The 22,538-nt window shown below is 46.1% G+C and overlaps 1 protein-coding gene across 1 annotated transcript in view; it reads left to right on the forward strand.

The window, feature by feature from the left end:
• Window positions 1-22,538, forward strand: part of XPNPEP3 (X-prolyl aminopeptidase 3) — a 55,611-nt gene that overhangs the window by 5,548 nt on the left and 27,525 nt on the right. The window contains exons 2-5 of the mRNA XM_038756342.1: window positions 614-730; window positions 15,554-15,961; window positions 18,304-18,506; window positions 19,823-19,885. Coding sequence (XP_038612270.1) covers window positions 614-730; window positions 15,554-15,961; window positions 18,304-18,506; window positions 19,823-19,885 — 791 coding nt within the window. The remainder of the gene's footprint in view (window positions 1-613; window positions 731-15,553; window positions 15,962-18,303; window positions 18,507-19,822; window positions 19,886-22,538) is intronic.

The raw sequence follows: 22,538 nt of genomic DNA on the forward strand, positions 1-22,538 counted from the left end.
CTCTACTATACACACAGTAGGTGCTCAATAAATGGAGTTGGTGTCAAAGCCTTCAAAGTAGGACCGGATTGTTGCGTCTGTCTCACCGCCGACCTCTCGCCCGGGCCCGGAATGCCCCCAATCCCTCCGCCCATCCGCCAAGCTCGCTCTCTTCCTCCCTTCAAGGCCCTGCTGAGAGCTCACCTCCTCCAGGAGGCCTTCCCACACTCATCCCCCTCCTCCCCCTCTCCATCCCCCCATCTTACCTCCTTCCCTTCCCCACAGCACCTGTATACATGTTTGTACATATTTATTACTCCATTTATTTTACTTGTACATATCTATTCTATTTATTTTATTTTGTGAGTATGTTTGGTTTTGTTCTCTGTCTCCCCCTTGTAGACTGTGAGCCCACTGTTGGGTAGGGACTATATATGTTGCCAACTTGTACTTCCCAAGCGCTTAGTACAGTGCTGTGCACACAGTAAGCGCTCAATAAATACGATTGATTGATTGATTGATTGCCTCCGGCCTGGAGTGCCCTCCCTCCAAACTGCTCCTCTGCAGTGTATGATTATTGTAGACTTTCCAGATGAGACTCTCCACTAAGCGCCCTGTACTTTTTTCCCTTTAGGTTTCTGGACATGTTTCCAACGGAATTTCTCCCTTCAGCCGATTCCAGAGAGAAAGATCCCAAACCGCTACCTGGGACAGCCCAGCCCCCTGACGCATCCACACCTCCTCCGACCAGGTAAGGACTTACTGACCGCAGCAAGTCAGGGGAAGCAGCGTGGCTTAGAGGATGGAACCCGGGCCTTATTCATTCACTCATTCAATCGTATTTATTGAGCGCTCATTGTGTGCAGAGCACTGGACTGAGCGCTTGGGGAGTACATCCTTTGGAGTCAGAGGACCTCGGTTCTAATCCCGGCTCTGCAGGCAAGCAAGGAGACCGTGAGCCCGTTGTTGGGTAATAATATTGGCATTTATTCAGCGCTTACCATGTGCAAAGCACCGTTCTAAGCGCTGGGGAGGTTACAAAGCGATCAGATTGTCCCACAGCGGGCTCACGGTCTTAATCCCCATTGTGCAGATGAGGGAACTGAGGCCCAGAGAAGTGACTTGCCCAAAGTCACACAGCCGACAGTTGGCAGAGTCGGGATTTGAGCCCATGACCTCTGACTCCAAAGCCCGGGCTCTTTCCACTTAGAGAAGCAGCCTGGCTCAGTGGAAAGAGCCCGGGCTTTGGAGTCAGAGGTCATGGGTTCAAATCCCAGCTCCGTCAGCTGTGTGACTTTGGGCAAGTCACTTCTCTGGACCTCAGTTACCTCATCTGTAAAGGGGGGATTAAGACTATGAGCCCCCCGTGGGACAGCCTGATCACCTTGTAACCTCCCCAGCGCTTAGAACAGTGCTTTGCACATAGTAAGCACTTAATAAATGCCATTATTATTTACTGTGCCACGCTGCTTCTCTTAGAAACAAATATAGAGATTGTCTCTATATTTGTTGCCGAATTGTACTTTCTAAGCGCTTAGGACAGTGCTTTGCACACAGTAAGTGCTCAATAAATACGATTGAATGAATGATTAGAAGTGCTGTAAAGGAGCTATTCAGCCCTTGTTCTAGGAGGTGAATTTAGTGGGGCCTCCTAGATGCATTTAACTGCACTTAGTGAGCATCTGTGTGTGCAGAGCACTGTACTGGGCACATGAAAGAGCCTGGACGTCGGAAGGACCTGGATTCTAAACCCGGCTCCACTTCTCTGGGCCTCAGTTACCTCACCTGTAAAATGGGGATTGAGACTGTGAGCCCCATGTGCTTAACAAATACCATTAAACAAGGGTGGCGGGGAGTTGGTTCCGATTACCAAGTTAAAATTAAACCTGGACGACTGAGAATAGAGTCCCCCCCGCCTCCAGTTGTTGGAATTAGATGTTAAGAGGAAACAGGTACCCCATTGTTAGCTGGGGGAGCTAAATCAGTAGGAAGTGTAATCGCTTACTGAGTCACCTGTCCAAATAATAATAATAATGGCATTTGTTAAGCGCTTACTATGTGCAAAGCACTGTTCTAAGCGCTGGGGAGGATACAAGGTGATTAAATTGTCCCACGTGGGGCTCACAGTCAATCCCCATTTTACAGATGAGGTAGCTGAGGCTCAGAGAAGTTAAGTGACTTGCCCAAGGTCACACAGCAGACATGTGGCAGAGCTGGGATTCGAACCCCTGACCTCTGACTCCAAAGCCCGGGCTCTTTCCACTGAGCCATGCTGCTTCAAATGTATCATTCGGTTCCTTATCTTCTCTGTTGAATGGTTACCAGAAGGTCTCCCTGGGAAGGCTGCCCTTTGTCTGAGTTCTTCAGCCCGGCGCTCTTGCTGGCCAGTCGCCCAAGCGCTTAGTACAGTGCTCTGCACACAGTAAGCGCCCAATAAATACGATTGATTGATTGAGTCAGAGGTTGCGGCTCGCCACAGGAAGCTAAAAGCAAGCAGAGGTTTTTTCAAAGCCCTAAGGTAAGGTGAGCAATTGCCAAAGGTAGGCCAGCTCTGAAAATCCCTGATTTCTTGTGCCAGGCTGCGTTCTTAATGAGGAGCCGCGTGATTCAGGTTCCGGACAATATATGGCAAGAGGTTGCCCGCTTATAGTAGCAGGACTAATATGTATTGACCGCTTGCTATTTATAGTAGTGCTGCTAATATGTATCGAGCGCTTACTGAGTGGCAATGCTAATTGAGGCTGATTGAGAATGATTTTAGGATGTATATCAGTCTCAGGGGGATTTGTAATATGGATTTGTACTCTTTTTTTTTTTAATGGTATTTTTTTTAAGTGCTTACTATGTGCCAGGCAGTGTACTAAGCCCTGGGGTAGATACAAGCTAAACAGGTTGGACACGGTCCCTGTCAATCAATCAATCAATCAATCGTATTTATTGAGCGCTTGCTGGGTGCAGAGCACTGTACTAAGCGCTTGGGAAGTACAAGCTGGCAACATATAGAGACGGTCCCTACCCAACAGTGGGCTCACAGTCTAGAAGGGGGAGACAGACAACAAAATAAACATGTAGACAGGTGTCAAAATCGTCGGAATAAATAGAGAATTATAGCTCTATGCACATTGTTAGCAAAATAGAGTAGTAAATATGAACAAGTAAAATAGAATAATAAATCTGTACAAATATATACAAGTGCTGTGGGGAGGGAAAGGAGGTAGAGCGGGGTGGGGGGAATGGGGAGGAGGAGAGGAGAAAGGGGGCTCAGTGTGGGAAGGCTTTCTGGAGGAGGTGAGCTGTCAGTAGGCTTCGAAGGGAGGAAGAGAGCTAGTTTGGCGGATCTGTGGAGGGCAATACAGCTCTGTTGTATTGTACTCTCCAAAGCTCTTAGTACAATGCTTTACATCATCATCATCATCAATCGTATTTATTGAGCGCTTACTATGTGCAGAGCACTGTACTAAGTGCTTGGGAAGTACAAATTGGCAACATATAGAGGCAGTCCCTACCCAACAGTGGGCTCACAGTCTAAAAGGGGGAGACAGAGAACAAAACCAAACATACTAACAAAATAAAATAAATAGAATAGATATGTACAAGTAAAATAAATAAATAAATAGAGTACACACAGTAAGCACCCAAGAAATAGCAGAATTTTTGACTGTTAATTCTTCATGTTTGACATTTTAAATAGTTACAGATGAAGAGATGAAAGTACAGGGATCTTTTGAACTAAAGGCAATAGCAGCGGTTAGTTAGTCCACATGTAAGAGTTGCAGAGATCTTTTCATTTATGCAATCTAAGTGCTGTGAAAGCTACATTCATTCATTCCTTCATTCAGTCGTATTTATTGAGCGCTTACTGTGTGCAGAGCACTGTACTAAGCGCTTGGGAAGTACAAGTTGGCAACATATAGAGATGATCCCTACCCAACAGCGGGCTCACGGTCTAGAAGGGGGAGACAGACAACAAAACAAAACATGTGGACGGGTGTCAAGTCGTCAGAATAAATAGAAATAAAGCCAGATGCACATCATTAACAAAATTAATAATAATAACGATGGCATTTGTTAATTAATTGATTAAGTGCTTACTATGTGCAGAGCACTGTTCTAAGCGCTGGTACAAGCTACATGTAAGTGATAGAACATTTATTGATTTTTTTAAAAAAAAATTCATGAAATGATCATTCATTCAATCGTATTTGAGCGCTTACTGTGTGCAGAGCACTGTACTAAGCGCTTGGGAAGTCCAAGTTGGTAACATCTAGAGACGGTCCCTACCCAGCAGTGGGCTCACAGCCTAGAAGGGGGAGACAGACAACAAAACAAAACATGTGGACAGGTGTCAAGTCGTCAGAATAAATAGAAGTAAAGGTAGATGCACATCATTAACAAAATACATAATAATAATAATGATGGCATTTGTTAAGCGCTTACTATGTGCAGAGCACTGTTCTAAGCGCTAGACACTGTTCTAAGCACTGGGCACTGTTCTAAGCACTGGTACAAGCTACATTTAAGTGGTAGAACATTTATTGATTAAAAAAAATTTCAAGAAATGATTATATTTTTAAAGAGTTTGCATTTTAGCTCTAAACGAAATTCTATTTGTTGTGCAGCTCCAGTAGCGTCCCTAAAAATTAAACAATAATTTGCTTCCATAAATAGATACTTACATCGATCAGGTGGATTCAAAATCATCCTGTCGTGGATCGCAAGGCCTACCTAAAAATTAAAAAATTGTTTGCTTCCATGTAGAACAAGTACATCGGTCAGATGGATTAGGAATCTTCCTGTCTTGGATCAGAGTGCCTTCCGGTAGTTCAGGCGTTCACACTGGGTTCCCATGTTAAACATCTCATTTAAGCCAGTTCACAGTGACATACTTGGGCTTTGGCAAGGATCTGGTCTGTGAGGAGCCCCCGATCCTCCTCGCCTCCCGACCCTTCCTGCCGAAACGCAGCATTTCCCGAGGGAAACTCTCCGCTCCGATGAGCCCCCTGACATGACGGAGGAAGGCTGGGCCTTATTTCCAAACCAGACGTCTCAAATTGGTTGAACCCCTGTTAGAACTGTCCCTCCATTCCTAATTGGCCTCACGTGGTCTATAAAATACCTACTTTCTTGTCGGGGCGGGGGTTTATGCTTCAGAACGAATTTATGATTTGACAAGGCGCCAGAATGTCTATTCAGATTCAGCTTTATCTGACGAAATTCATGGTAGGTGGCATGGCAACCTCCTATCCTGTGTCCAAAGGTCAGAAGAACTGCCAAGTTTGCTAGCAGTTTCGTACTCCTCTCTCTCTTCCCTCCTCCCCCAGTCTTTTAATTTTTTTCTGTAAATTAAAAGAAATCCTATCCGTTGACTTGCAGTTCTGTGGGACTGCAGCCAAACTTTATCATTTTTTCAATGTAAAATAGATTGGAAAGTCAGCGGATCCATGAAAGTACTCTTCAGTTGGTGCTGTTTATTGAATATTTATTGTGTGCAGTGCACTTTGCTTGGGAAAGTGTCAATCACATTTATTGAGTGCTTACTGAGTGCAGAGGAATGTCCTAATCATGTGGGAGACCCCAATATAACGAACACATTCCCTTCCCATGTTGTTTCTTCCCATTTTCAAAGAGTGACTGAGTGGGAGGCTGTTTCAAGATGATAAAAAAATAGCTTCCAAGGATCCCATGTTGTTTCTTCCCATTTTCAAAGAGTAACTGAGTGGGAGGCTGTTTCAAGATGGTAAAAAAATAGCTTCCAAGGATCTCATGGGACAGATTTCCTTCATCATCATCATCAATCGTATTTATTTAGCGCTTACTGTGTGCAGAGCACTGTACTAAGCGCTTGGGAAGTACAAGTTGGCAACATATAGAGACAGTCCCTACCCAACGGTGGGCTCACAGTCTAAAAGGGGGAGACAGAGAACAAAACCAAACATACTAGCAAAATAAAATAAATAGAATAGATATGTACAAGTAAAATAAATAAATAAATAGAGTAATAAATATGTACAAACAGTAATAAATATGTACAAACATATTTCCTTGACTCTCAGTAGACATTCTTTTTAAACACACTCTTATCAGTGGTAATTGGGTCATCCAGGAATAACCTGGATGAATGAAATCTTCCAACAATCAATCAATCGTATTCATTGAGCATCTATGTACTTCAACCTCCTCCCCAAAGTTTTTAAACTTTGACTTGATTTCACCTTTTTCTCTTCCTTTTTCTCTCCAGTGGAGACGCTGATTATTAATAAAGTGGCCAGAAGGCAGGCAATGGGGAGTGGAAGAAGGAAAGAGCATTAATAATCCAGAAGCTGCGTAATCAGCCCTGAGTAATTGAGAATTGACAAAATATGGAAAATAAGTGCAGCCTTAAAATATTTACATGCAGAGTAAAATCATTCATAGAACTTGTAGAGCACTTCTTACTTTTCAGAAGTACTTTTCATAACACTTCTCATTTTGTCCTCGTAACATCCCTGCAAGGTAAGAAGAGGCAGCTTTTTTTTTTTAAAAAAAAAAGAGGAAACCAGGGGCCAGAGATGTTAAGTAACTTGCCAACAGTCACACAGCTAGCCAGTGACAGAGTTGGAACTAGTCCTCTGTCTATTAATTCCAAGCTCTTCCCACTGCATCCTACTTAACCACATTACATGGTTACATTAGGATTACCTGACAATCTTATTTTTAAAGTATTATAAGAAAAGCCATCGGTGGTTATGTGGTTACGTGAGGCAGGGCTTTTGAACCAACTGAAATGTTCAGCAGTTCTTCAGTTCCTTGTAATTAAGTATTTGGCTCACAAGAACCAGAGAAAAACTGAGCCCCTTCCTTCCTCTCCCCCTCATCCCCCTCTCCATCTCCCCCATCTTTCCTCCTTCCCTTCCCCACAGCACCTGTATATATGTATATATGTTTGTACATATTTATTACTCTATTTATCTTGTACATATCTATTCATTTTATTTTGTTAGTATGTTTGGTTTTGTTGTCTGTCTCCCCCTTCTAGACTGTGAGCCCGCTGTTGGGTAGGGACTGTCTCTATGTGTTGCCGACTTGTACTTCCCAAACGCTTAGTACAGTGCTCTGCACACAGTAAGCGCTCAATAAATACGATTGATTGATTGATTGTTGAGCCGGTAAAGAAAAGTCTAGCTGTGTTACAGGGAGCTTTGGTGTTTAGCCATTATACTGCTCAGGGCATGTTGTGTCTGAGCTGTAAAAGGTCATTTAAAATGTAAAAAGAAATAGATCATTATCGATGTATTTATTGGGTGCTTATTGTGTATGGCCACTGGACTAAGCAGTTGGTAGAGTGCAACAGAGTTGATAGACACATTCCTTGCCCACAGTGAGCTTACAGTCTAGGGGGGAGAGCAACATTAATATAAATAAACGATGTAGATGGTCCCTTTCTCATGTCTCTGTCATTTGCAAGGAGATGGGTTTAGGCTTTGTTCGGGGAAGCGCACTTGCTTGCCTGCGTGACCCCCCCCAGCTTAGCTAGCCCTGCACCTAAGCACTTAGTACAGCACAGTAAGCGCTCAATAAATGCGATTGAACGAATGAATGTATCTGGGAAAGGGAAAAGCCCAGAAGGTTTTAAGGCAGAGAAACTCCTTCCTCCTCACCTGGTGACATCAGCTAGAGCACTGCCAATTACAGGGGAGGAAAACAGTGCTTTGCGCATAGTAAGCGCTTAATAAATCCCATCGTCATTATTATTTGGGCAAGGAGAAAGGCGGGGAAAAGTGGGCGGAAACCCCAGAGCCACCAGGAGAAGGAAGTCCATGTTGGGCATCTGAAGGGAGCGGAGGTGGGAAGCAGAATTCCTGCCAGGAATTCTGCCAGAGCACCTGTCCTGAAGGGCACAGGTGTAGGAAGCTGGTTTTCACAGTGGGTTGTGAACAGTTTGTTCACCGAGGAGCTTCTCTGGGAGGTTGAACAGTGGGTTCAATGGACAGTAATCAACCTGGGTTTCAACTAGGAACAAATTCCGGGTCAGGGTTGGGTGGCTATTCCTGGGTCGACTTTAAGATTTAGTTTAATAATGATGGCATTTATTAAGCGCTTACTATGTGCAAAGCACTGTACTAAGCTCTGGGGAGATTACAAGGAGATCAGGTTGTCCCACGGGGGCCTCACAGTCTTAATCCCCATTTTACAGATGAGGGAACTGAGGCCCAGAGAAGTTAAGTGACTTGCCCAAAGTCACACAGCTGACAGTTGGCAGAGCCGGGATTCAAACCCATGACCCCTGACTCCAAAGCCCGGGCTCTTTCCACTGAGCCACGCTGCTTCTCTGCGGAGGGAGGGCTTTATAAAATAAACTATAGTTATATAGCTATTGGTTTTTTTGTGTTGTTTTTTACTACGTGCCAAACACTGTTCTAAGCACTGGGGTAGAAGCAGCCTGGTCTAATGGAAAGCACACAGGCCTAGAATTCAGGAGGACCGGGGTTCTAATTCCGACTCCACCACTTGTCTGCTGTGTGACCGTGAGCAAGTCACTTCCCTTCTCTGTGCCTCAGTTACTTCATCTGCAAAATGGAGATTGAGACTGTGAGCCCCACGTGGGACAGGGACTGTGTCCAACCCGATTTACTGGTATCCACCTGTATGTCCACGGAATACTGCGATATCCAGAATCCCTCGCTTTGTTGTGATATCCAGAATTCCTTGCTTTCTTATGATACCTAGAATTCCTTGCTCTGCTTTCTGCTCACGCGCCGTATATTTCTAACTGCGCCACACTTACGTAGGCCTTAGATAAGCCTTTGGCAAGCGGCCACATTTGTCCGGTTCTGTATAAATATGTGTATATATATTCTGTATATATATGTTGCCAACTTGTACTTCCCAAGCGCTTAGTACCGTGCTCGGCACACAGTAAGCACTCAATAAATACGATTGATTTGATTTGATTTACAAAAGCCTGCCCCACACCTGTTGCGATGCGGATGCTCCACGGATGTCCCGTGCACCGGGACCTCGACGGGCCGCCGTGAGATTAAAGGTGATATGAACCCCATTGCAAAGGCTCCTCTCTCTTTCTTCGGTCTCACCGAATCCAGAATGAATCTGCTTGGAGCTAAGCTCCTGCATTACACCACCCCAGCGCTTAGTACAGTGCCTGGCACATAGTAAGCACTTAACAGTACCACAATTATTATTATTATTACTACAAGATTATCTGATTGGACACAGTCCTTGTCCCACAAAGGACTCCAATTCTCAGTCCCCATTTTGCAGATTGAGGCACAGAGAATTAATTCATTCATTCAATCGTATTTATTGAGCGCTTACTGGGTGCAGAGCACTATACTAAGCACTGGGGAAGTACAAGTTGTCAACTTATAGAGACGGTCCCTACCCAACAGCAGGCTCACAGTCTAGAAGGGGGAGACAGACAACAAAACAAAACATATCAACAAAATAAATAGAATAGTAAATATGTACAAGTAAAATAGAGTAATATGTACAAGCATATATACAGGTGCTGTGGAGAGGGGAAGGAGGTAAAATATGTATTTTACTTGTACATAGTCTTATTTTGTCAATATGTTTTGTTTTGTTCTCTGTCTCCCCCTTCTAGACTGTGAGCCTGCTGTTGGGTAGGGACCGTCTCTATATGTTGCCAACTTGTACTTCCCAAGCGCTTAGTACAGTGCTCTGCACACCGTAAGTGCTCAATAAATATGAATGAATGAATGAATGAAAATGGGGAGGGGGAGAGGAAAGAGGGGACTCAGTGTGGGAAGGCCTCCTGGAGGAGGTGAGCTCTCAGTAGGGCTTTGAAGGGAGGAAGAGAGGTTGGCGGATGTGCAGAGGGAGGCCATTCCAGGCCAGGGGGATGACTTGGGCCGGGGGTCGATGGCGGGACGGGTGAGAACGAGGTACGGTGAGGAGGTTAGCAGCGGCAGAGGAGTGGAGGGTGCGGGCTGGGCTGGAGAAGGAGAGAAGGGAGGTGAGGTAGGAGGGGGCGAAGTGATGGACAGCCTGGAAGCCCAGGGTGAGGAGTTTCTGCCTGATGCGCAGATTGATTGGTAGCCAATGGAGATTTTTGAAGAGGGGAGTAACATGCCCAGAAGAAGCGAAGTGACTTGCCTAAGGTCACACAGCAGACAAGTGGCAGGGCTGGAATTAGAACCCAGGTCTGTGCTAGTTCCACTAGGCCACACGGCTTCTCCACTGTTGCCTTTCAAACCTTGAGCAAAGTAGATACTGGCTCCCTGTTTGGAGGGAACTGGCAAGATGGGGACTCACTGCCCTAGGGGCAGTTGGCATTTCTTCCAACCCCTGAGTTATCCACTCACTGATACCTGGGGGCTTCCCCGGTCGCTTCGGGGTTACCAAGTCCTGGGGCATTCGTGAAGTGGGGAACAGCATGGTGTATTCATTCATTCATTCAATCATATTTATTGAGCGCTTACTGTGTGCAGAGCACTGTACTAAGCACTTGGGAAGTACAAGGCAACATCTAGAGACGGTCCCTACCCAACAGCGGGCTCGCAGTCTAGAAGGGGGAGACAGACAACAAAACATATTAACAAAATAAAATACATAGAATAAATATGTACAAGTAAAATAAATAGAGTAATAAATATGTACAAACATATATACAGGTGCCGTGGGGAGGGGAAGGAGGTAAGGCGGGGGGTGATGGACGGTGGGGGCGGGGGTGTGTGGTGGATAGAGCGTGAGCTTGGGAGTCAGTTCTAATCCCAGTTCCACCTCTTGTCTGCTGTGTGGCCTTGGGCAAGTCACTTCACTTCTCTGGGCCTCAGTTACCTCATCTGTAAAAGGGGGACTGAGACTGTGAGCCTCACGTGAAACAGTGACTGTGTCCAACCCCATTTGCCTGTATCCACCCCAGCACTTTGTACAGTGCCTGGCATATAGGAAGAGCTTAAAAGATACCATTACTAGTATTATTATTATTATTACTATTATTATTACCCCAGCTGTAAAGCACTGCGGGCATTAGGATCCCGACCCTAGAAACTGGGAGCCCAACCTCCAGCGCCTCAGAAACACCCCGGGCAGAGAGCAGATCGGTCTGTAGCCTATGTTGACTTGTTCAGATTGGGATCCTGGCAGGGAACGTGGTTTTTGTGGAGAGACTGTGCCAGATTTAGAAACCTTAAGATCCTGGGAGTTTACCAAGAACAGGGAACCAAAAGAAAACTTGCATAAACCGGTTTTGTAAAGCAGGCCTATTCTGACCTACTGAGAAAGCTGAACCGATCCAGAGAATGGCCAGACTTGTAGAAGTCCGTCGGCCATTCTGTGGAAAGAGCAGTTTTCTAATTGGTGACGTCTGAGGGCCCCTCAAAACAAACGCACACCCACACACGTCCCTGCTGAAAGGAAGTTATGCAGTTTTTGCTTTCTTTTTATTTGTTTTTATGTTATTGTTAAGCACTTATTATGTGCCAGGTGCTGGACTAAGCGCTGGGATAGGGTTATCAGGTTGGACACAATCCCTGCCACACATGAAGCTCACAGTCTTAATCCACATTTTACAGATGGAAAGAGAGCGACTTTCTGTATTTCCCTCCTCACCCTGTCCTCTCCGCGAAGGAGACTATCTCTTTTGGAGGCTGGGAAAAGGCTCCTCCTCCTATCAAGATGTGTGAGGAGGATTTTGCTGCCATGGCTTCATTTCGTAGCCCAACAGTGACTATCCTCCCTTCCTCAGGCGGTTAGTCATCATCATCATCATCAATCGTATTTATTGAGCGCTTACTATGTGCAGAGCACTGTACTAAGCGCTTGGGAAGTCCATTGCAAGTACCACAGTGGCCATTTCTCGGGCACTCCTGGTGATGCCTGAAGCCGCCTTTATCATTTTGAAACTCATCTGGTCATATGTAGAATCACTGGGCTGAAGGAATTTAAAGAAGAGCATTGGAGCCTGTGAATCTGAGGACCCGGGTTCTAATCCTGGCTCTGCCACTTGCCTGCTGTGTGGCCTTGGGCAAGTCACTTAATTTATCGGGTCCTCTGATCCCATTTATGTGTTTTTTTCCCCCAGGCCTCACTGCTTCTCAAGATAAAATTCATTCATTCAATCGTATTTATTGAGCACTTACTGTGTGCAGAGCAATCAATCAATCAATCGTATTTATTTACTAAGTACTTGGGAAGTGCAAGTTGGCAACATACAGAGACGGTCTCTACCCAGCAATGGGCTCACAGTCTAGAAGGGGGAGACAGAGAACAAAATAAAACATATTAACAAAAATAAAATAAATAGAATAAATATGTACAAATAAAATAGAGTAGAAAATACATACAAATATATATATATACATATATACAGGTGCTGTGGGGAGGGGAAGGAGGGGGCTCAGTACAAATAAGATTCTATTGTATTTTTGAAGCCTTCCACAACCTCCTTTGGAAACCTTTTTGGATGTTATTAAATTATTAAATAGCTATTATTAAATAGCAAAAAAATCTGACTCAAATTGCGGAGTCTTTAGCAGGCTTCAGATTTTTCCCTTAAAATGTGCCCCTCAAACTCTGAAATTGCAGCAGGGAGAGCTTGGCTGTCAGTGTGCCTCTGAAGAGTGGTGATTGGTGTGTGGAGCTAGGGTACGGATGGGTTTGTCTGCATTTTTTTGAGGGGAGGGAGAACGGGTATGCATGTGTCATTACAAACCTGTGCAAGTTGATATTGTGAGATAAAGAATATTGAGGTCAAGTCAAAACCAGGCAGCAACGCTAATTTAGAAGGAATTCTCCCCCAACTCCTCATGGTGCCCAGTCTGGGATGGTCGGTGTTACGGACGTCTGACAGGGTGGGTGGCTCTCTCAGAAGTCTCTTCTAGACTGTGAGCCCACTGTTGGGTAGGGACCGTCTCTATATGTTGCCAACTTGTACTTCCCAAGTGCTTAGTACAGTGCTCTGCACACAGTAAGCGCTCAATAAATACTATTGAATGAATGAAAGAAGGGGTTGCACTAATAGAGAAATCTCCAGTGGCTACCAATCAATCTGCGCATCAGGCAGAAACTCCTCACCCTGGGCTTCAAGGGTGTCCATCCCCTCGCCCCCTCCTACCTCACCTCCCTTCTGTCCTTCTCCAGCCCAGCCCGCACCCTCCGCTCCTCTGCCGCTAATCTCCTCACCGTTAGGCCTCGTTCTCGCCTGTCCCGCCATCGACCCCCGGCCCACGTCCTCCCCCGGGCCTGGAATGCCCCCAGTCCCTCTGCCCATCCGCCAAGCTAGCTCTCTTCCTCCCTTCAAGGCCCTACTGAGAGCTCACCTCCTCCAGGAGGCCTTCCCACACTCAGCCCCCTCCTTCCTCTCCCACTTCTCCCCCTCTCCATACCCCCAGCCTTACCTCCTTCCCTTCCCCACAGCACCTGTATATATGTATCATGTTTGTACATATTTATTACTCTATTTATTTTACTTGTACATATCTATTCTATTTATTTTATTTTGTTAGTATGTTTGGTTTTGTTCTCCGTCTCCCCCTTCTAGACTGTGAGCCCACTGTTGGGCAGGGACTGTCTCTATATGTTGCCAACTTGTACTTCCCAAGCGCTTAGTACAGTGCTCTGTACACAGTAAGCGCTCAATGAATACGATTGATTGATTGATAGAGAAGAGGGGTGATTCAGGAGTTGAATTTCTCTTTCCCCTTATCTAGGTGATTGAGCCCTGGGGTAGAAACAAGTGACTGTGGTCCTATTCCCAGCACCTCCCCCCGCCCCCACCTCCCATTTTTTCAGGGGTGATCCGGAGCGAGTCATTGACCTGTTGGGGCTCTTTTTTTTTTTCCATCTGCAATATGGAAAAATTGTGGCCTAATAGAGCACAGGCCTGGAAGTGAGAGGGACCTGGGCTCTAACCCTGGCTCTGCCACTTGTCTTCTGTGTGACAGTGCCAAAGTCACTTCTCTGTTCCTCAGTTGCCTCATCTGTAAAATGGGAATCAAGGCCGTGAGCTCCATGTGAGACAGGTACTATGTCCAACCTGATTAGCTTGTATCTACCCCAGTGCTTAGTACAGTGCTTGGCATATAATCATAATAATAATAACGGTATTTGTTAAGCACTTACTATGTGTCAAGCACTGTTCTAAGCAGCGCTGAGGTAGATACAACGTGATCAGGTTGTCCCACGTGGGGCTCACAGTCTCAATCCCCATTTTGCAGATGAGGTGACTGAAGCACAGAGAAGTTAAGTGACTTGCCCACAGTCACACGGCAGATCTGTGGTGGAGGCAGGATTAGAAGCCATGACCTCTGACTCCCAATAATAATAAAAATGATGGCATTTATTAAGCACTTACTATGTGCAAAGCACTGTTCTAAGCACTGGGGAGGTTACAAGGTGACCAGGTTGCCCCACAGGGGGCTCACAGTCATAATCCCCATTTTACAGATGAGGGAACTGAAGCACAGAGAAGTTAAGTGCCCAGAGTCACACAGCTGACAATTGGCGGAGCCGGGATTTGAACCCCTGATCTCTGACTCCAAAGCCGGTGCTCTTTCCCCTGAGCCACGCTGCTTCTTGCCACTAGTCCATGTTACGCTTAACAAATACAGTTATTGTTGTTGTTGTTATGGTTGTTATCATAATTATTCACGTCTCTGAGGCTCAGTTACCTCATCTGTAAAATGGGAATTAAGACTGTGATTTCCATGTGGGAAGTTGATTGTGTCCAACTTTATTATCTCCTGCAGCGCTTAAGAACAGTGCGTGGCACATAGTAAGGGCTTAAATACCAGAAAAAAAGCACCTAGCAGACCTTCTCCCATCCTCTTGTCTCTCTCCACTTCAATCCATACTTCACGCTGCTGCCCAGATTGTCTTTGTCCAGAAACACTCCGGGCATGTTACTCCGCTCCTCAAAAATCTCCAGTGGCTACCAATCAATCTGCACATCAGGCAGAAACTCCTCACCCTGGGCTTCAAGGCTGTCCATCCATCCCCTCGCCCTCTCCTACCTCACCTCCCTTCTCTCCTTCTCCAGCCCAGCCTGCACCCTCCGCTCCTCTGCCGCCGCTAATCTCCTCACCGTTAGGCCTCGTTCTCGCCTGTCCCGCCGCCAACCCCCAGCCCACGTCATCCCCCGGGCCTGGAATGCCCTCCCTCTGCCCATCTGCCAAGCTAACTCTCTTCCTCCCTTCAAGGCCCTACTGAGAGCTCACCTCCTCCAGGAGGCTTTCCCAGACTGAGCCCCTTCCTTCCTCTCCCCCTCGTCCCCCCTCTCCATCCCCCTCATCTTACCTCCTTCCCTTCCCCACAGCACCTGTATATATGTATATATGTTTGTACATATTCATTACTCTATTTTGCTTGTACATATCTATTCTATTTTATTTTGTTAATATGTTTGGTTTTGTTCTCATTCTCCCCCATCTAGACTGTGAGCCCACTGTTGGGTAGGGACTGTCTCTATATGTTGCCAACTTATACTTCCCAAGCGCTTAGTACAGTGCTCTGCACACGGTAAGCGCTCAATAAATACGATTGATGGAATGATTAAAGTCCTCTAGAGAACGGCACTCGACCCATGCAACCCAGCATCGGTGCTTGTCATTCACAGGGGAAGTGACGCCAGGATTGTCCCAGGTGGAATACGCCCTGCGCCGACACAAGCTCATGTCTCTGATCCAGAAGGACGCATCGGGGCAGAGTGGGACCGACCAAACGGTGATCCTGCTATCCAACCCCACGTACTACATGAGCAACGACATCCCCTACACCTTCCACCAAGACAACCATTTCCTGTACCTCTGTGGCTTCCAGGAGCCCGACAGCATTCTGGTGCTGCAGAGCCTTCCGGGCAAACAGCTGCCGTCCCACAAAGCCACGCTTTTCGTCCCACGCAGGGACCCGAGCCGGGAACTCTGGGATGGGCCACGGTCGGGCCCCGACGGGGCAGTGGCCCTCACCGGAGTGGACGAAGCCTTCACCCTGGAGGAGTTCCACCACCTGGTATCGAAGCTGAAAGGTGAGCAGGAGGAGATGGAGCTGACTCGGGGAATCATTCATTCATTCATTCATTCAATCGTATTTATTGAGCGCTTCCTGTGTGCAGAGCACTGTACTAAGCGCTTGGGAAGTCCAAGTCGGCGACGTATAGAGACGGTCCCCACCCAACAGCGGGCTCAGAGTCTAGAAGGGGGAGACAGACAACAAAACAAAGCAGTGCAGACAGGTGTCAAGTCGTCAGGACAAAGAGAAGTAAAGCTAAATGCACATCATTACTCCCCTCCTCAAAAACCTCCAATGGCTACCGATCAATCTGCGCATCAGGCAGAAACTCCTCACCCTGGGCTTCAAGGCTGTCCATCACCTCGCCCCCTCCTACCTCACCTCCCTTCTCTCCTTCTACTGCCCAGCCCGCACCCTCCGCTCCTCCACCACTAATCTCCTCACTGTACCTTGCTCTCGCCTGTCCCGCCATCGACCCCCGGCCCACGTCATCCCCCGGGCCTGGAATGCCCTGCTCCCTCTGCCCATCCGCCAAGCTAGCTCTCTTCCTCCCTTCAAGGCCCTGCTGAGAGCTCACCTCCTCCAGGAGGCCTTCCCAGACTGAGCCCCTTCTTTCCTCTCCCCCTCGTCCCCCTCTCCATCCCCCCGTCTTACCTCCTTCCCTTCCCCACAGCACCTGTATATATGGTTGTACATATTTATTACTCATTTATTTATTTATTTTACTTGTACATTTCTATCTTACTTATTTTATTTTGTTGGTATGTTTGGTTCTGTTCTCTGTCTCCCCCTTTTAGACTGTGAGCCCACTGTTGGGTAGGGACTGTCTCTATGTGATGCCAATTTGTACTTCTCAAGCGCTTAGTACAGTGCTCTGCACATAGTAAGCGCTCAATAAATACGATTGATTGATTGATTGATTAACAAAATAGAATAGTAAATATGTACAAATAAAATAGAGTGATAAATCTGTACAAACATATCTACAGGTGCTGTGGGGAGGGGAAGGAGGTAGGGCGGTGGGGGATGGCGGGGAGTGAGCAGCGACAGGAGGGTAACACGCGTCCACAAATACAATCAGATCAACATTGTCTTTCATTTCCCAAGTTAGGTGGCCGTTTTTCCTTAACGTATTGCTTTCCATCTCCCAGATGACTGAAATGGAGGCTAGTTCCTAAATAGGCATGGAAATGCCTTTTAGTTTTAAAGCCCCCGTCCATTATTAATAATAATAATGGTACCTGTTAAGCGCTTTGTGCACTAAGTGCTGGGTTAGATACAAGGTAACCAGGTTGGACACGGTCTCTGACCCACATTGGGCTCACACTCTTAATCCCCCTTGTATTACAAATGAGGTAACTGAGGCACAGAGAAGCTAAGTTAATTCACTCGCATTAACTCACAAGTAGCTTCTGAGCATTGGCTCCCTTTTTAATTCCTGAGTCCAGAGTTCTCTTTTCCCCTAACTACTGTCAGTGACACCCCTGTCAAGAAAGCAGGGCTGTTCCCTGGTCAACCCCGTCCCAGCCCCACAGAACTCATGTACATGTATGTAATTTATTTATGTTAATGTCTATCCCCCCCCTAGGCTTGTAAGCTCATTGTGGGCAGGGAATGTATCAGTTTTTTACTATTTGTACTTTTCTGAGCACTCACAGTAAGCACTCACAGTAAGCAGTCAATAAATGTGATTGAACGAATGAACGAACGAACACTGGGAGGATGATACCAGAGAAGGACTGGTTCCCGTCGAGAGGAAAACCCTGTCATAATGTCTGACCCGAGAAAGGGCAACTTCCTGATCACCGCCCTCCACTTGGATTTCTAAGAGGGAAGGGGGCGAGAAGGGCAGAAGCGTGTCTGGCTTTAGGGGTTCTGGGGCCCGAGCTGAAGAATTTCCCCTTCCAAAATGATGAACTGTACAAGAGGCCCCTCCTTCTGCGACAGAGAGGTCTTTTGTGAGGTATCGGAGAGCTTGAACCCAGGGTCATAGTCTTAGCAAGTGCTTGCTTTCTTCTTGCACCTCTCCACCACCACTGCCTCTAGACGGGGTCTGTAATACTCTTTGGAATTTGAGTTTTGTTATTGCTCATTTACCAGGATAATCTCAAGGTCTAAGTTAATCAGTCCCTAAGACTGAACCCTTTGGGGCCCTTCTCCCTCCTCCTTTCCCTCACCCCCCCTCCCTTGACAGAAACCCCTCAGTCACATCTTTTAAGCAAAGGGACTGCATCTCTCTATAACGCGGTCCTGGCTGAGAAGTGATTGAAGGCCTAACCCTCAAAAAGCCGTTTTTGCCCGTGTGGTGTTTTTCCGATTATTTTCATTTATTTACCTTTTCCGGTTTCGTGGTAAAAGCCGAGACCAACACGGTTTGGTATGACTGGACAAGGCCGGCCCACGCCCAGCTTCACTCAGACTTCCTGCAGCCTCTCACCGAAGCCAAAGCCAGGAGCAAGAACAGGGTCCGAGGGCTCCAGCACCTGGTGCAGCAGCTCCGGCTCATCAAATCCCCAGCCGAGATTGAGCTGATGCAGGTGGCCGGGAAGCTGACGTCCCAGGTATGGCATCCTCAAGAAGTTTGAAGCGGGCGCGGGGGTGTGTGTCTTCTTTTTGTATGGGTTTTCTAAGCTTTTGGATAAGAGTGGATAAGCTTTGGAATTAAAGCGATCACACGAAAGTATACCGTAAGAGCCAAGAACGGCCAAGTCAGTTTTGGCCAGGCTGGGCTGGAATTTCCCATCCACCCCTGGGGCAGACCAAACTGACCAGAGGTGCCTCTCTCTTTTTTTGTTTTTCTTTTTTTAATGGTCATCCGAGCCCTGCTGTGGCTCTACAAATCTAAATCCCTTAGGGCCAACGATTTGTAGAGCCACCTGGCCCCTAGATTATTCATTCATTCAATCGTATTTATTGAGCGCTTACGGTGTGCAGGGCACTGTACTAAGTGCTTGGGAAGTCCAAGTTGGCGACATATAGAGACGGTCCCTACCCAACAGTGGGCTCACAGTCTAGAAGGGGGAGACAGAGAACAAAACAAAAAATATTAACAAAATGAAATAAATAGAATAAATGCGTACAAATAGAGTAATAAATACGTACAAACATATATACAGGTGCTGTGGGGAGGGGAAGGGGGTAAGGCGGGGGGTGGGGGGCGGAGATTAGTCAGTCAGTAGTATTTATTGAGCGCTTAACTGTAGGCAGAGCCCAGTGCTAAAAACTGGGGAGTGTACAATAGAGTGGTAAACAGACACATTCCCTGCCCATAACGAGCTTACAGACTAAATGGAGATTGCTCATCAGACTGCCAGGCAGGGGAGAGAGGGATCTCTGTCCCCAAGCGCTTAGTACAGTGCTCTGCACACAGTAAGCGCTCAGTAAATACGATTGATGATGATGATGATGTCCAGTCCGCAGAGTCTCCGACAGGCTCCAGGGCCAGGCTGGGAGCAGGAACAGAGCTTAGAACAGTGCCTGACACAAAGTAAGTGTTGATTTGGGCAGAGCAATGGGCCCTTCTCTCCTAATCTCTCAAGCGTGAGGAGACCCGCTGTCACAGAAGAAGCGAATGGTTTTCCCAGCTAACGTCCCCCAGTTATCAGCCCAGTTTCTGAAGTATGACGGTTGGTTTCCCGTCCAACCAGGTCACCCCTCGGGTTTTGCAGGAAAGAGAATTTTGTCATCTCGGCTCCGGACGCTAGCTTCCGATTGCTTCGGAAAGTTGCCTCTTTAAAGCGGACAGACAAAATATAGAGGTTGATTGCCATCTCATCATTTTGAGTTTCTCAGGCATAGGAAACCAAGCTAAAAGAGACTGTAATTCCTGCCCCAACTCCTGTTTTTTTTTTATTTTTTTGGGTTTTTTTTTTGATAGGCTTTCATAGAGACCATGTTTGCCAGCAAATCTCCTATAAGTGAAGCATTTCTCTATGCCAAGGTGAGTAGTAGATTGTGGACTATTCTAATGATTGTTGAGGGGTGGGGGGAGGGAAAATCACAAGTCCATGTGGGCTCATCAATCAATCAGTAGTATTAAGCACTTACTACGTGCATAGCATTGTAGTAAGCACTTGGGAAAGTACATTCATTCATTCATTCAGTCGTATTTATTCTTCATCATCATCATCATCATCAATCGTATTTATTGAGCACTTACTGTGTGCAGAGCACTGTACTAAGCGCTTGGGAAGTACAAGTTGGCAACATATAGAGACGGTCCCTACCCAACAGTGGGCTCACAGTCTAGAACGGGGAGACAGAGAACAAAACAAAACATATTAACAAAATAAAATAAATAGAATAAATATGTACAAATAAAATAGAGTAATAAATACGTACAAACATATACATATTTACGTAAAACTTGCCCACAAGGAACTTACAGTCTATAGGGGATTATTAAATTGTGGATAAGGGAAATAGTAGGGATTAAGACTGTTTACATAAGTGCTCATGTCTTAGGTAAATAAATAGAGGCTTGGGAATGTCTTATTATGCAGGGGTCTGGACCTGTCAGTGAAGGGAAACTGAGGGAACCTGTAACTAACATTTTTTTTCCCCCTCTTCTTCCTCTCAATTGTCTGACATATCAGAGCATGGTTTTCTGCTTCCTAACCAGGTTGATCCGTACCTGTCAGCTAGGAGTTGAGTTAAGCGTAGCTGGCGGCTCTCTCCGCACCTCAGAATGTGGTTAAAGCACTACTGATTGACTCCATCCTCCTTTTCAGTCAACTCTGGAATCCCAGGCCTGGAAATGTAAATTCTGCAGCCGGAAAAGTATTGGAAAAAACCTTCGGTCTCCTAGAAGAGAGAAAAGTTATTTATCAACAAGGCTTTGAAAGAAAACCCACTGTGACACTCTAATCTATTTCTGTGTCAGAATGACAGGCCTAGTGGTTCAGGTGGGAGCAATAGGAGTAATGTATCTTGATTTTCTTCGGCAAAGCAGTGGATTCTGTCCCATGTGAGAGTCTTATGAATGAAGTGGAAAAATACAGTCCGGACTGCACAACTGTTGGATAGGTGCTCAATTGTTGGATAGGTGGAAAAGCAGCGTTAGCCTAGTGGAAAGAGCACAGGCCTTGGAGTCAAAAGGATCTGGGTTCTAATCCCGGCTCTGTCACCTGGGTGATTTTAGGAAGGTCTCTTCTCTGTGCCTCAGTCCCTCGTCTGTAAAATGGGGATTATGACGGTGAGGCCTTCGTGGGACAGACACTGTATCCAACCTGATTTCCTTGTATCTACCCCAGCACTTAGAACAGTGCCTAGCAAATTAAGCGCTTAACAAGTACCACAATTATTATCATAATTACTATTGTTATTATTTAACTGAAAGGTCATACTTAGTGAAAGCCTAGAGGGAGGGGGAAGGACGGATGTAGTAAAGGAGAGTTCTTTAAAGGGATCAGTCCTGAAGTTGGTGGATTGTTTTTTTAACATTCCTGTGAATGGTCTGAAGCATGGACTAGGAAGTTTGTTCATCGAGTTCATTGAGTCCAAGCGAAAGGCAGCAGGATGGTGAGAGGGCTGATGCGAAGTGGCTGGCATCTTGGGCAATTGAGAGTCCATTATTCCGTATTAGGCACTTAAAAAAAGCAGGATTCATGTTCAGATTTGTCTGTTAGTTTGAGTGGTCAAAGCCAAACAGAATGTCGTTCAGCAGTAATCGTGTGGGGTAAAACACTTAAAAGGGAAAAGAAATGAAACTGGCACTCTTTCCCTCTCTCCAGTTTAAATTGTTGCTCTTCCAGAGTGAATGGGCTAGTGGCTATTTAAAAGGCTGAATGTGAGTCAGCCCTGCAGTGCTGTTGTCACAAAGCAGGATAGTGGGAAGTGTTACTAGTAGTAGAAGTGTGTAGGAACCTTGTGTATGCAACACTGGTCAGGGTTTCAGTAAAGTGAGTTGGCTTCCAGTTATGGGCTCAAGAAATACAGAGAATTTGGAGAGGGTACAGAGGAGAACAGTAAAAGTGATTAAAGGTTTGGAAAAGAGGAATTATGAGGAAAGGTCAAAAGCATGAATTATTGGCTTGGAGAGCAAAAGGCTGGAGATGACATGAAAGTTATGAAGAGAAACTGAACAAAAGAAAGTAACCAACTGCTTTCATCTCCACTGATCAAGAGGAAATGGGTTTAAATTGCAAATAGCACATAGGGTTTACGTTAGATGCAAGGAAAGAATGGGTGAATTTCCCTCCCATTCATAGCAGTGAAGATTTCTGAGGGCCTTCTGGAATGTATGACCGGCCCAGAAGAATTTTAGAGTTTCCAAAGTGCCATTCACAAATTCTGATGGGAAGGAGTGAGTTAAATTGAAATACTGGGCCAGATGATCAAGGGAAGGTAGGGTATTACTGTTCGGAAGGTCTTGAAAAGAGTCGGTAAATCGATTCACCTGGGGTGACTTGGGTGTGGTCCCATCGGGAAGCATCATGTTGGGCAGTTGACCTCTGAAGATTAGACTGTAAACTCATCGTGGGCAGGGAATGTGTCCGTTTATTGTTATATTGTACTGTCCCAAGCACTTAATACAGTTCTCTGCACACAGAAAGCACTCAATAAATACGATTTAATGAAATTACGATGGAATG

Source organism: Tachyglossus aculeatus, chromosome 14 (assembly GCF_015852505.1).
Source record: "Tachyglossus aculeatus isolate mTacAcu1 chromosome 14, mTacAcu1.pri, whole genome shotgun sequence".
NCBI lineage: Eukaryota > Metazoa > Chordata > Mammalia > Monotremata > Tachyglossidae > Tachyglossus > Tachyglossus aculeatus.